Source organism: Taudactylus pleione, unplaced genomic scaffold, assembly GCF_031769625.1.
Source record: "Taudactylus pleione unplaced genomic scaffold, aTauple2 ptg001109l, whole genome shotgun sequence".
Classification (NCBI taxonomy): domain Eukaryota; kingdom Metazoa; phylum Chordata; class Amphibia; order Anura; family Myobatrachidae; genus Taudactylus; species Taudactylus pleione.
In genome coordinates this window covers 79157-95610 of record NW_028285510.1, presented here as the reverse complement: position 1 = coordinate 95610, position 16454 = coordinate 79157, and the positions used below count along the sequence as shown (strand labels likewise).

Here is a 16454-nt window from a genome sequence, read left to right as displayed (position 1 = left end):
AGTGCCAAAATTTCAGTAGAGTCCTCCACAACTGTGACTGCCCAAGTTTTACACCCTCAAAAACAGCGATAGAGGTGTTATTGCTGGTAGCATCTGCACCAGTAGGTGATATTGCTTCTCCCTAATTTCTATAACATTTCAATAGGCTAGGAGCAGACATAATAGGACCTGATTCTAACTGGGACGCACTGCCGAATTCGGACACAGTTGACCTATTTTTTCCCCACTGCACAGGTGTATATGATGCACAGCATATACATATTATTTGTCTGCGCAACTATTGGGACACATGATCGCAGAAGTGTATAGAGAATGTACGTATTGGGCATTCCTAGGTGATGGCAGGGAGGTGACTAGTAGGTGGCAATGCGGACGCACATAGATGGTCTCTCTTATGGACCTGTTATGGGAAGGCGTGTCACTGAAGAGGTTGTGTATACAGAAGCTTATTCGCTGACATTTTAGGCTATGCTCAGATGGAGAATCTGCACCTACTGCAGCATGGAGCATTAATGGTGCGACCAATGGTGTCTAAAGATGAACCAAGCATGATTGTAGCGCCTGAAAGTGCTCAAAGTGGGTGTTTCGGTACTTGTACATTCTGACACATGCATGTAAACCAGATAAAGCAGTATTTTCATTAAGTCACAGATGTGCAACCGGCAAAAGGCGCGGACAAGGATGCCTTTTCATCTGACTCAGAACTAGGCCCAATAGAAAGATTAGGGGCTCCTCTGGCATCACCCTACCCTCTTACTGTCCAGCAACTGTAATTAACTTTTTAAAGTAGGTAGAATTAAAATAACAGGACATGAGAAGAAAGAAGACCCCTTTTTGGGGCGCTCTTGTGTCATTTTGTTATGTTATTAAAATATAATTTCTAATGATATTTAAAAAAAAAAATAATTCTTCAATCCTGTGTTAAAACCCGATGGTCCACGTCCAAAACCGATGCTCCTGGGTAGGCGCAGGCCCTGCTCTGGCATGTGCAGAATGGGTCCTGCCTGATTGCTCACAGTTCCCCCTTAACCGCAGCAGGATTGACATGCTGCTGCTTTCGGGCTGGGCGACCAGGACGCCTCCATTTTGTAGGTGTGCCGAGCACAGGTTTTGCATCGGCCGATGTAAACTTCCTGGACCCAGCTGAGGGGTACGGACGGCCAGGCTGAGCAAACTTCAGCTTACGCAGACTGGCCGAGGGCAGTGACCATCGCGATGGTGATTCGATGCAGTGTCTACAGACGCTGTACTCGGTTCTCAGATACATACAGGAGGCGCCTATTTCCTACAGACACCTCCTCCTGCTGCATTTGCATTTTAGTTGGTTGGTATTGCACAGCCTCTTCCCTGCGCTTCCCTGCGCTTCCCTGCACCTCCCTGCACCTCCCTGTGGCTGTGCAATACCGTCCACAACAGAATCAGGCTGTGTTGTTTGGTTTGCAACCACTACAGTCCAATATACTTTGCCTAATATATAAGGACATTCCAGGTGGTATGTAGTTATGTGACCGGTGGCCGCAAGGCTGCTGTTCACAATCCCGTCGGCAGAATGCCGGGTTAGGCTAGGGGAAGAGTGAGGGTTAAGCTAGGGGAAGGGTGGGTTAGGGTTAGGCGCCACCAGGGGGCGGTTAGGGTTAGGCACCCCCCAAGAGGGTTAGGTTTAGGGTGCGGGGAGGGGAGGTTAGGTTTCGGCACCCCTGGGGGAGGTTAGGTTTAGGCACTAGTGGGGAGGTTAATGTTAGGCACCCCTAAGAGTGGGTTAAGGGGGGGAGAGAGGAGGGTTAGGTTACTTACCTCTGCTGTCAGGATTTCCTCCCCTCGGGCAGACGCTGTCGGGATTTGAACCGGCCGCCGGCATTTCAATCCCATTCCTTCCAGATAATATCAAAAATAGTTGATGTGAATGTTATATGTTGAGTTTTTCTAAAATGCTTTTTTCTTTTACAAATTTGTGAGTAAATTTAATGTAACAATGATTTCTGGATAAATACTTTGGATACCTTTTGAAAATGAAAGTCTCCAATCTCCTACAGCTATTTGGGTGGTGAGGTCAGAGGTTCCTGTAAAGAAAATCTATCCGTAGTAGAACAATTTCCGAAAGTCTTCTGTTGAGTAAAAACTATATTATATTTTTCTACATACATTGTAGCTTAAGTGTAACTAATATGAGGTTGAAGGTTGTAGTGGGCAAATACTTTATTGAATATATAAAACCCAGTTATCTTCTAATTTTCCATATAGTGTACTTTGGTAAAACATTTGCTTTTGACTTAGGGCCTGATTCAAGGGGTGGACGTAGTGTCGATGTCAGATGCAATAAGCCAATGTTTTCAGTCTGTGCATGTGTTGGAGCCGCACTGCACACGCGTCCCGATGGGTATTTGCTATGCGATGGGAGTCATAGAACAAATTTGGACACAGAGGGGATGATTGAGAGGTGGACGATGATGGGCTGATTATTGGGACACCCATGGGTTGCACACAAAGGTGCACCATCGATCGGACATCATCCAAACCATCGGACTACTGAGCAACTCTATTGTTGCTCATTATGTCCGTTGTAGTTAGGCCACCGGGGTCAGAGGAACTGAGTCTTCCAATGCAGCCCCTGACACCCTGACACCAATACGCTTTAACTCCTTTTTGGAATTTAATTTGGCAATATGATCAATTATGTTCCTTGGAACCGTAAGTGGGCTATCTTGGAAGTGTTTAATGCCAGTCAACGAACACCAGAGAGGGTAAAAGATTGCTGATGCCTTTTTTCTTTTTTTGAATGGTTTCTATTTGGAACAGAGAGTCACATAGGGAACATTTCTTTGCTGTTTCGGAATCCTATAGAGACACATTACCAATAGGAGCTCAGACCCAAAGGCACAAGAACCTACTTCATGCCACTTGGTAACAGTTGAGAGTTGTCTCAGAGTATCCCCCTATTCACTTGTAATTGGGCAAATGATGTGGATAGTGAGTGTGCTAGTTCTCCCCCTGTGGTTTTTCTTTAGATACTTCCTGGACCTAAATCATTGAAACCTTTACGTGCTCCAAAATAGCATTGTATTAATCTTCTTTGGACCTTGACATATTAAGACCAAAACGATAATGCTTATATCCTGCCTGATAGAACTTGCTGAATAATTTATTGCTTCATTCATGACTGGTGAGTGCACCCATCTAACACATTATTCTACATAGATTCTAGCTTTAATGTAACTAAAATAATTTTTTAGGTAGTAGTGTGTAAACATTGAATATTTGAAACCCAGTTAAATATTTAATCATATATAATACTACATCTTATAATAACAATAATAATAATAATAATAATAATAATGATACATAATACATACTGTTATTCGTATAAATTTTATTTGAATTTTCAAATAACTTAATATAAGATTTTCATGTTTTAAAACAAATGCTGAACTCGCCGGAAGGAGCCAATTCTGGGGCTAGTGGCTCCCCAGTCAGTGTATCTCCGATACTCTCCAGGTCTCAGGTAGAACTGACGTCCCCGGTAATTGGGCTCCTCATAGAACATCCAGTAGCCGTCATGTACATGGCAGGACTGGATGTCATTGTAGCGGAACTGCTCATAGACATGGGGACAATCTTCTGTGAACTCCATCATCTGACCTTTAAAGTCTTCTCTCTCATAAACCCTTAACCTGAAGGGACCACGGTGCTATGTAAACACAAAACATAACAAAAAGCCCATGAAAATATAGAAGTCAAATTTTGGAAAAGAAAATTAGTTGTTTAACTTAGATAAGAATTAAAATTTTTGTTTATGGCACAACATTGGTTAACCTTTGCCAAAATGATCCTAATATATTACCCTGCAAATAAAGCCTTCAAATGAAATGGACATTTGGGACCAAATTATGAAAGGAAATGATTCAGACATAGTACATTTCATATTGTTTACCTGTGGAGTCAGGCGGCAGGATCTGATGGAGTCATTGTACCCCAACCACTGCTGGAAGTCGGGGTACTCTCCTTTCCTGAGGAAGTACTGGTGCCCCTTGTAGTTGGGTTGCTCATACAGGATCCAGTTCCCGTTCTCCACTTGGATGGAGTTACAGCGATTGAAGTATGCGGACAAATCAGAGGAGTCGGAGTTACACTCATAGGAGCGGCCCTGGAAGTTCTTGTCCTCGTAGAAGACGATCTGTGGAAATGTCATTGAGTTTTTATCAATGCTAAGTTTGAGTATATTGTAATATCATTTATAATAAGTAGCCAAACGTGCAATCCATTCTCTCTGTTACTACTTAGTGACTGTCCTACAATATTATCTAAAACAGAACGTAGGCTTCTTTTCTCTCTTATTTTCTCTAGTTCCATTTACATTCGCTGCTGGCATATTTGTTTCCAAAAGTGTTGGTGTAAGGTTTAAAAGTAACAGAAAAAAACGTCTACAATATTGAATAATGAAATTTTTTTTTACCCCTATAATTTAATTCTGCAATATTAGAGCAGAATAGTTATGTTGACCAATAAAAATGTAACTCATAAAACAATGCAAAACGGCCGCTCCCTACACAGACTGCACATGAACGTCCCATGAAATGTAACTTACTTTAACCATCTTGACTGGAGGTCCGGTACAGACGCTGTGAGCTGTATGGGGGTCAGTGTGACAGCCCTTTTATATAGCAGGTACTGCTGATGTGTGCAGGCGAATGCTGCTGACCTTTCTCTGTGAGCTATGGGGAATGTATAAACCTTTTGTTCAGTGCCTGAGACTACTCTGCATTTACAACTATTGTGCACTGATATTGTGCACTGACTTCCATCGGTTTCCCATACATTAACTAGACAACTGTGTTGCCTATTAGAAAAATGATTGATAATAGTCATATATTTGGTGTAATACAAATAAATACAGAGCTAGCAACAGAACAAGTTAAATAGTTGCAGCTTTAGAAACAATGTTTTACTAAACAGTTGTCATTACATACACAAATAAAATACAATTATTGTCATTACAAAAAGACCCAAGGACAGAACACTGTGATGAATAGCGGCAAAGCTGATATACTGTAACATATTATAGCTAGAGAAGCTATATAAAGCTGATATACTGTAACATATTATAGCTAGAGAAGCTATATAAAGCTGATATACTGTAACATATTATAGCTAGAGAAGCTATATAAAGCTGTTATACTGTAACATATTATAGCTAGAGCAGCTATATAAAGCTGATATACTGTAACATATTATAGCTAAGGAAGCTATATAAAGCTGATATACTGTAACATATTATAGCTAAGGAAGCTATATAAAGCTGATATACTGTAACATATTATAGCTAAGGAAGCTATATAAAGCTGATATACTGTAACATATTATAGCAAGAGAAGCCATATAAAGCTGATATACTGTAACATATTATAGCTAGAGAAGCTATATAAAGCTGATATACTGTAACATATTATAGCTAGAGAAGCTATATAAAGCTGATATACTGTAACATATTACAGCTAGAGAAGCTATATAAAGCTGATATACTGTAACATATTATAGCTAGAGAAGCTATATAAAGCTGTTATACTGTAACATATTATAGCTAGAGCAGCTATATAAAGCTGATATACTGTAACATATTATAGCTAAGGAAGCTATATAAAGCTGATATACTGTAACATATTATAGCTAGAGAAGCTATATAAAGCTAATATACTGTAACATATTATAGCTAGAGAAGCTATATAAAGCTGATATACTGTAACATATTATAGCTAAGGAAGCTATATAAAGCTGATATACTGTAACATATTATAGCTAGAGAAGCTATATAAAGCTAATATACTGTAACATATTATAGCTAGAGAAGCTATATAAAGCTGATATACTGTAACATATTATAGCTAGAGAAGCTATATAAAGCTGATATACTGTAACATATTATAGCTAGAGAAGCTATATAAAGCTGATATACTGTAACGTATTATAGCTAAGGAAGCTATATAAAGCTGATACACTGTAACATATTATAGCTAGAGAAGCTATATAAAGCTGATATACTGTAACATATTATAGCTAAGGAAGCTATATAAAGCTGATATACTGTAACATATTATAGCTAGAGAAGCTATATAAAGCTGATATACTGTAACATATTATAGCTAGAGAAGCTATATAAAGCTGATATACTGTAACATATTATAGCTAGAGAAGCTATATAAAGCTGATATACTGTAACATATTATAGCTAAGGAAGCTATATAAAGCTGATATACTGTAACATATTATAGCTAGAGAAGCTATATAAAGCTGATACACTGTAACATATTATAGCTAGAGAAGCTATATAAAGCTGATATACTGTAACATATTATAGCTAGAGAAGCTATATAAAGCTGATATACTGTAACATATTATAGCTAGAGAAGCTATATAAAGCTGATATACTGTAACATATTATAGCTAGAGAAGCTATATAAAGCTGATATACTGTAACATATTATAGCTAAGGAAGCTATACAAAGCTGATCTACTGTAACATATTATAGCTAGAGAAGCTATATAAAGCTGATATACTGTAACATATTATAGCTAAGGAAGCTATATAAAGCTGATATACTGTAACATATTATAGCTAAGGAAGCTATATAAAGCTGATATACTGTAACATATTATAGCTAGAGAAGCTATATATAGCTGATATACTGTAACATATTATAGCTAGAGAAGCTATATATAGCTGATATACTGTAACATATTATAGCTAAGGAAGCTATATAAAGCTGATATACTGTAACATATTATAGCTAGAGAAGCTATATAAAGCTGATATACTGTAACATATTATAGCTAGAGAAGCTATATAAAGCTGATATACTGTAACATATTATAGCTAGAGAAGCTATATAAAGCTGATATACTGTAACATATTATAGCTAAGGAAGTTATATAAAGCTGATATACTGTAACATATTATAGCTAGAGAAGCTATATAAAGCTGATATACTGTAACATATTATAGCTAAGGAAGCTATATAAAGCTGATATACTGTAACATATTATAGCTAAGGAAGTTATATAAAGCTGATATACTGTAACATATTATAGCTAGAGAAGCTATAAAAAGCTGATATAATGTAACATAACATAGCTAGAGAAGCTATATAAAGCTGATATACTGTAACATATTATAGCTATGGAAGTTATATAAAGCTGATATACTGTAACATATTATAGCTAGAGAAGCTATAAAAAGCTGATATAATGTAACATAACATAGCTAGAGAAGCTATATAAAGCTGATATACTGTAACATATTATAGCAAGAGAAGCTATATAAAGCTGATATACTGTAACATATTATAGCAAGAGAAGCTATATAAAGCTGATCTACTGTAACATATTATAGCTAAGGAAGCTATATAAAGCTGATATACTGTAACATATTATAGCAAGAGAAGCTATATAAAGCTGATATACTGTAACATATTATAGCTAAGGAAGCTATATAAAGCTGATATACTGTAACATATTATAGCAAGAGAAGCTATATAAAGCTGATATACTGTAACATATTATAGCAAGAGAAGCTATATAAAGCTGATATACTGTAACATATTATAGCAAGAGAAGCTATATAAAGCTGATATACTGTAACATATTATAGCAAGAGAAGCAATATAAAGCTGATATACTGTAACATATTATAGCAAGAGAAGCTATATAAAGCTGATATACTGTAACATATTATAGCAAGAGAAGCTATATAAAGCTGATATACTGTAACATATTATAGCAAGAGAAGCTATATAAAGCTGATATACTGTAACATATTATAGCTAGAGAAGCTATATAAAGCTGATATACTGTAACATATTATAGCAAGAGAAGCTATATAAAGCTGATATACTGTAACATATTATAGCTAAGGAAGCTATATAAAGCTGATATACTGTAACATATTATAGCTAGAGAAGCTATATAAAGCTGATATACTGTAACATATTATAGCTAGAGAAGCTATATAAAGCTGATATACTGTAACATATTATAGCTAAGGAAGCTATATAAAGCTGATATACTGTAACATATTATAGCAAGAGAAGCTATATAAAGCTGATATACTGTAACATATTATAGCTAGAGAAGCTATATAAAGCTGATATACTGTAACATATTATAGCTAAGGAAGCTATATAAAGCTGATATACTGTAACATATTATAGCTAAGGAAGCTATATAAAGCTGATATACTGTAACATATTATAGCTAAGGAAGCTATATAAAGCTGATATACTGTAACATATTATAGCTAGAGAAGCTATATAAAGCTGATATACTGAAACATATCATAGCTAGAGAAGCTATATAAATAACATATACTGTAACATATTATAGCTAGAGAAGCTATATAAAGCTGATATACTGTAACATATTATAGCTAGAGAAGCTATATAAAGCTGATATACTGTAACATATTATAGCTAGAGAAGCTATATAAAGCTGATATACTGAAACATATCATAGCTAGAGAAGCTATATAAATAACATATACTGTAACATATTATAGCTAGAGAAGCTATATAAAGCTGATATACTGTAACATATTATAGCTAGAGAAGCTATATAAAGCTGATATACTGTAACATATTATAGCTAGAGAAGCTATATAAAGCTGATATACTGTAACATATTATAGCTAGAGAAGCTATATAAAGCTGATATACTGTAACATATTATAGCTAGAGAAGCTATATAAAGCTGATATACTGTAACATATTATAGCTAGAGAAGGTATATAAAGCTGATATACTGAAACATATTATAGCTAGAGAAGCTATATAAAGCTGATATACTGTAGCATATTATAGCTAGAGAAGCTATATAAAGCTGATATACTGTAACATATTATAGCTAGAGAAGCTATATAAAGCTGATATACTGTAACATATTATAGCTAGAGAAGCTATATAAAGCTGATATACTGTAACATATTATAGCTAGAGAAGCTATATAAAGCTGATATACTGTAACATATTATAGCTAGAGAAGCTATATAAAGCTGATATACTGTAACATATTATAGCTAAGGAAGCTATATAAAGCTGATATACTGTAACATATTATAGCTAGAGAAGCTATATAAAGCTGATATACTGTAACATATTATAGCTAGAGAAGCTATATAAAGCTGATATACTGTAACATATTATAGCTAGAGAAGCTATATAAAGCTGATATACTGTAACATATTATAGCTAGAGAAGCTATATAACGCTGATATACTGTAACATATTATAGCTAGAGAAGCTATATAAAGCTGATATACTGTAACATATTATAGCTAGAGAAGCTATATAAAGCTGATATACTGTAACATATTATAGCTAGAGAAGCTATATAAAGCTGATATACTGTAACATATTATAGCTAGAGAAGCTATATAAAGCTGATATACTGTAACATATTATAGCAAGAGAAGCTATATAAAGTTGATATACTGTGACATATTATAGCTAGAGAAGCTTTATAAAGCTGATATACTGTAACATATTATAGCTAGAGAAGCTATATAAAGCTGATATACTGTGACATATTATAGCTAGAGAAGCTATATAAAGCTGATATACTGTAACATATTATAGCTAGAGAAGCTATATAAAGCTGATATACTGTAACATATTATAGCTAGAGAAGCTATATAAAGCTGATATACTGTAACATATTATAGCTAGAGAAGCTATATAAAGCTGATATACTGTAACATATTATAGCTAGAGAAGCAATATAAAGCTGATATACTGTAACATATTATAGCTAGAGAAGCTATATAAATAACATATACTGTAACATATTGTAGCTAGAGAAGCTATATAAAGCTGATATACTGTAACATATTATAGCTAGAGAAGCTATATAAAGCTGATATACTGTAACATATTATAGCTAGAGAAGCTATATAAATAACATATACTGTAACATATTGTAGCTAGAGAAGCTATATAAAGCTGATATACTGTAACATATTATAGCTAGAGAAGCTATATAACGCTGATATACTGTAACATATTATAGCTAGAGAAGCTATATAAATAACATATACTGTAACATATTGTAGCTAGAGAAGCCATATAAAGCTGATATACTGTAACATATTATAGCTAGAGAAGGTATATAAAGCTGATATACTGTAACATATTATAGCTAGAGAAGGTATATAAAGCTGATATACAGTAACATATTATAGCTAGAGAAGCTATATAAAGCTGATATACTGTAACATATTATAGCTAGAGAAGCTATATAACGCTGATATACTGTAACATATTATAGCTAGAGAAGCTATATAAATAACATATACTGTAACATATTGTAGCTAGAGAAGCTATATAAAGCTGATATACTGTAACATATTATAGCTAGAGAAGGTATATAAAGCTGATATACAGTAACATATTATAGCTAGAGAAGCTATATAAAGCTGATATACTGTAACATATTATAGCTAGAGAAGCTATATAAATAACATATACTGTAATATATTATTATAGCTAGAGAAGCTATATAAAGCTGATATACTGTAACATATTATAGCTAGAGAAGCTATATAAAGCCGATATACTGTAACATATTATAGCTAGAGAAGCTATATAAAGCTGATATACTGTAACATATTATAGCTAAGGAAGCTATATAAAGCTGATATACTGTAACATATTATAGCTAAGGAAGCTATATAAAGCTGATATAGTGTAACATATTATAGCTAGAGAAGCTATATAAAGCTGATATACTGTAACATATTATAGCTAGAGAAGCTATATAAAGCTGATATACTGTAACATATTATAGCTAAGGAAGTTATATAAAGCTGATATACTGTAACATATTATAGCTAGAGAAGCTATATAAATCTTATATACTGTAACATATTATAGCTAAGGAAGCTATATAAAGCTAATATACTGTAACATATTATAGCTAGAGAAGCTATATAAATCTGATATACTGTTACATATTATAGCTAAGGAAGCTATATAAAGCTGATATACTGTAACATATTATAGCTAGAGAAGCTATATAAAGCTGATATACAGTAACATATTATAGCTAGAGAAGCTATATAAAGCTGATATACTGTAACATATTATAGCTAGAGAAGCTATATAACGCTGATATACTGTAACATATTATAGCTAGAGAAGCTATATAAATAACATATACTGTAATATATTATTATAGCTAGAGAAGCTATATAAAGCTGATATACTGTAACATATTATAGCTAGAGAAGCTATATAAAGCTGATATACTGTAACATATTATAGCTAGAGAAGCTATATAAAGCTGATATACTGTAACATATTATAGCTAAGGAAGCTATATAAAGCTGATATACTGTAACATATTATAGCTAAGGAAGCTATATAAAGCTGATATAGTGTAACATATTATAGCTAGAGAAGCTATATAAAGCTGATATACTGTAACATATTATAGCTAGAGAAGCTATATAAAGCTGATATACTGTAACATATTATAGCTAGAGAAGCCATATAAAGCTGATATACTGTAACATATTATAGCTAGAGAAGCTATATAAAGCTGATATACTGTAACATATTAGAGCTAGAGAAGCTATATAAAGCTGATATACTGTAACATATTATAGCTAAGGAAGCTATATAAAGCTGATATACTGTAACATATTATAGCTAGAGAAGCTATATAAATCTTATATACTGTAACATATTATAGCTAAGGAAGCTATATAAAGCTAATATACTGTAACATATTATAGCTAGAGAAGCTATATAAATCTGATATACTGTTACATATTATAGCTAAGGAAGCTATATAAAGCTGATATACTGTAACATATTACAGCTTGAGAAGCTATATAAAGCTGATATACTGTGACATATTATAGCTAGAGAAGCTATATAAAGCTGATATACTGTAACATATTATAGCTAAGGAAGCTATATAAAGCTGATCTACTGTAACATATTATAGCTAGAGAAGCTCTATATAGCTGATCTACTGTAACATATTATAGCTAGAGAAGCTATATAAAGCTGATATACTGTAACATATTATAGCTAGAGAAGCTATATAAAGCTGATATACTGTAACATATTATAGCTAGAGAAGCTTTAAAAAGCTGATATACTGTAACATATTATAGCTAGAGAAGCAATATAAAGCTGATATACTGTAACATATTATAGCTAAGGAAGCTATATAAAGCTGATATACTGTAACATATTATATCTAAGGAAGTTATATAAAGCTGATATACTGTAACATATTATAGCTAAGGAAGTTATATAAAGCTGATATACTGTAACATATTATAGCAAGAGAAGCTATATAAAGCTGATATACTGTAACATATTATAGCAAGAGAAGCTATATAAAGCTGATATACTGTAACATATTATAGCTAAGGAAGTTATATAAAGCTGATATACTGTAACATATTATAGCTAGAGAAGCTATATAAAGCTGATATACTGTAACATATTATAGCTAGAGAAGCTATATAAAGCTGATATACTGTAACATATTATAGCAAGAGAAGCTATATAAAGCTGATATACTGTAACATATTATAGCAAGAGAAGCTATATAAAGCTGATATACTGTAACATATTATAGCTAGAGAAGCTATATAAAGCTGATATACTGTAACATATTATAGCTAGAGAAGCTATATAAAGCTGATATACTGTAACATATTATAGCTAGAGAAGCTATATAAAGCTGATATACTGTAACATATAGCTAGAGAAGCTATATAAAGCAGATATACTGTAACATATTATAGGTAGAGAAGCTATATAAAGCAGATATACTGTAACATATTATAGGTAGAGAAGCTATATAAAGCTGATATACTGTAACATCTTATAGCTAGAGAAGCTATATAAAGCTGATATACTGTAACATATTATAGGTAGAGAAGCTATATAAAGCTGATATACTGTAACATATTACAGCTAGAGAAGCTATATAAAGCTGATATACTGTAACATATTATAGCTAGAGAAGCTATATAAAGCTGATATACTGTAACATATTACAGCTAGAGAAGCTATATAAAGCTGATATACTGTAACATATTATAGCTAGAGAAGCTATATAAAGCTGATATACTGTAACATATTATAGCTAGAGAAGCTATATAAAGCTGATATACTGTAACATATTATAGCAAGAGAAGCTATATAAAGTTGATATACTGTGACATATTATAGCTAGAGAAGCTTTATAAAGCTGATATACTGTAACATATTATAGCTAGAGAAGCTATATAAAGCTGATATACTGTGACATAACATAGCTAGAGAAGCTATATAAAGCTGATATACTGTAACATATTATAGCTAGAGAAGCTATATAAAGCTGATATACTGTAACATATTATAGCTAAGGAAGCTATATAAAGCTGATCTACTGTAACATATTATAGCTAGAGAAGCTATATAAAGCTGATATAATGTAACATATTATAGCTAGAGAAGCTATATAAAGCTGATCTACTGTAACATATTATAGCTAGAGAAGCTATATAAAGCTGATATAATGTAACATATTATAGCTAGAGAAGCTATATAAAGCTGATCTACTGTAACATATTATAGCTAAGGAAGCTATATAAAGCTGATATAATGTAACATAACATAGCTAGAGAAGCTATATAAAGCTGATATACTGTAACATATTATAGCTAGAGAAGCAATATAAAGCTGATATACTGTAACATATTATAGCTAGAGAAGCTATAAAAAGCTGATATAATGTAACATAACATAGCTAGAGAAGCTATATAAAGCTGATATACTGTAACATATTATAGCTAAGGAAGCTATATAAAGCTGATATACTGTAACATATTATAGCTAAGGAAGTTATATAAAGCTGATATACTGTAACATATTATAGCAAGAGAAGCTATATAAAGCTGATATACTGTAACATATTATAGCAAGAGAAGCTATATAAAGCTGATATACTGTAACATATTATAGCAAGAGAAGCTATATAAAGCTGATATACTGTAACATATTATAGCTAGAGAAGCAATATAAAGCTGATATACTGTGACATATTATAGCTAGAGAAGCTATATAAAGCTGATATACTATAACATATTATAGCTAGAGAAGGTATATAAAGCTGATATACTGTAACATATTATAGCTAGAGAAGCAATATAAAGCTGATATACTGTGACATATTATAGCTAGAGAAGCAATATAAAGCTGATATACTATAACATATTATAGCTAGAGAAGGTATATAAAGCTGATATACTGTAACATATTATAGCTAAGGAAGTTATATAAAGCTGAGATACTGTAACATATTATAGCTAGAGAAGCTATATAAAGCTGATATACTGTAACATATTATAGCTAGAGAAGCTATATAAAGCTGATATACTGTAACATATTATAGCTAGAGAAGCTATATAAAGCTGATATACTATAACATATTATAGCTAGAGAAGGTATATAAAGCTGATATACTGTAACATATTATAGCTAAGGAAGTTATATAAAGCTGAGATACTGTAACATATTATAGCTAGAGAAGGTATATAAAGCTGATATACTGTGACATATTATAGCTAAGGAAGCTATATAAAGCTGATATACTGTAACATATTATAGCTAGAGAAGCTATATAAAGCTGATATACTGTAACATATTATAGGTAGAGAAGCTATATAAAGCTGATATACTGTAACATATTATAGCTAGAGAAGCTATATAAAGCTGATATACTGTAACATATTATAGGTAGAGAAGCTATATAAAGCTGATATACTGTAACATATTATAGCTACAGAAGCTATATAAAGCTGATATACTGTAACATATTATAGCTAGAGAAGCTATATAAAGCTGATATACTGTAACATATTATAGCTAGAGAAGCTATATAAAGCTGATATACTGTAACATATTATAGCTAGAGAAGCTATATAAAGCTGATATACTGTAACATATTACAGCTAGAGAAGCTATATAAAGCTGATATACTGTAACATATTACAGCTAGAGAAGTTATATAAAGCTGATATACTGTATCATATTATAGCTAGAGAAGCTATATAAAGCTGATATACTGTAACATATTATAGCTAGAGAAGCTATATAAAGCTGATATACTGTAACATATTATAGCTAGAGAAGCTATATAAAGCTGATATACTGTAATATATTATAGCTAGAGAAGCTATATAAAGCTGATATACTGTAACATATTATAGCTAGAGAAGCTATATAAAGCTGATATACTGTAACATATTATAGCTAAGGAAGCTATATAAAGCTGATATACTGTAACATATTATAGCTAGAGAAGCTATATAAAGCTGATATACTGTAACATATTATAGCAAGAGAAGCTATATAGAGCTGATATACTGTAACGTATTATAGCTAGAGAAGCTATATAAAGCTGATATACTGTAACATATTACAGCTAATGAAGCTATATAAAGCTGATATACTGTAACATATTATAGCTAAGGAAGCTATATAAAGCTGATATACTGTAACATATTATAGCTAAGGAAGCTATATAAAGCTGATCTACTGTAACATATTATAGCTAAGGAAGCTATATAAAGCTGATATACTGTAACATATTATAGCTAGAGAAGCTATATAAATCTGATATACTGTAACTTATTATAGCTAGAGAAGCTATATAAATAACATATACTGTAACATATTATAGCTAGAGAAGCTATATAAAGCTGATCTACTGTAACATATTATAGCTAAGGAAGCTATATAAAGCTGATATACTGTAACATATTATAGCTAGAGAAGCTATATAAATCTTATATACTGTAACATATTATTATAGCTAGAGAAGCTATATAAAGCTGATATACTGTAACATATTATAGCTAGAGAAGCTATATAAAGCTGATCTACTGTAACATATTATAGCTAAGGAAGCTATATAAAGCTGATATACTGTAACATATTATAGCTAGAGAAGCTATATAAATCTGATATACTGTAACTTATTATAGCTAGAGAAGCTATATAAATAACATATACTGTAACATATTATAGCTAGAGAAGCTATATAAAGCTGATCTACTGTAACATATTATAGCTAAGGAAGCTATATAAAGCTGATATACTGTAACATATTATAGCTAGAGAAGCTATATAAATCTTATATACTGTAACATATTATAGCTAAGGAAGCTATATAAATCTGATATACTGTTACATATTATAGCTAAGGAAGCTATATAAAGCTGATATACTGTAACATATTACAGCTTGAGAAGCTATATAAAGCTGATATACTGTGACATATTATAGCTAGAGAAGCTATATAAAGCTGATATACTGTAACATATTATAGCTAGAGAAGCTATATAAAGCTGATATACTGTAACATATTATAGCTAGAGAAGCTATATAAAGCTGATATACTGTAACATA

General features: G+C 32.2%; 1 protein-coding gene across 2 annotated transcripts; it reads right to left on the bottom strand.

Annotated features, from left to right (window-relative positions):
* Positions 1-3350: 3350 nt before the first annotated feature.
* On the bottom strand, positions 3351-4642 carry LOC148453694 (gamma-crystallin 1-like). Of its 2 annotated transcripts, XM_088461846.1 has the most exons (3): positions 4583-4642; positions 3929-4171; positions 3351-3685 (listed from the first exon to the last, which is right to left on the bottom strand). In XM_088461846.1, the coding sequence occupies exons 1-3, from the start codon at positions 4589-4591 to the stop codon at positions 3410-3412; spliced, it is 528 nt and encodes a 175-aa protein (XP_088317972.1). In that variant the 5' UTR covers positions 4592-4642; the 3' UTR covers positions 3351-3409. The 2 variants fall into 2 exon arrangements, with proteins under 2 accessions (XP_088317972.1, XP_088317971.1); XM_088461845.1 differs by lacking the exon at positions 4583-4642 and having other exon boundaries at positions 3929-4201.
* Positions 4643-16454: the final 11812 nt, after the last annotated feature.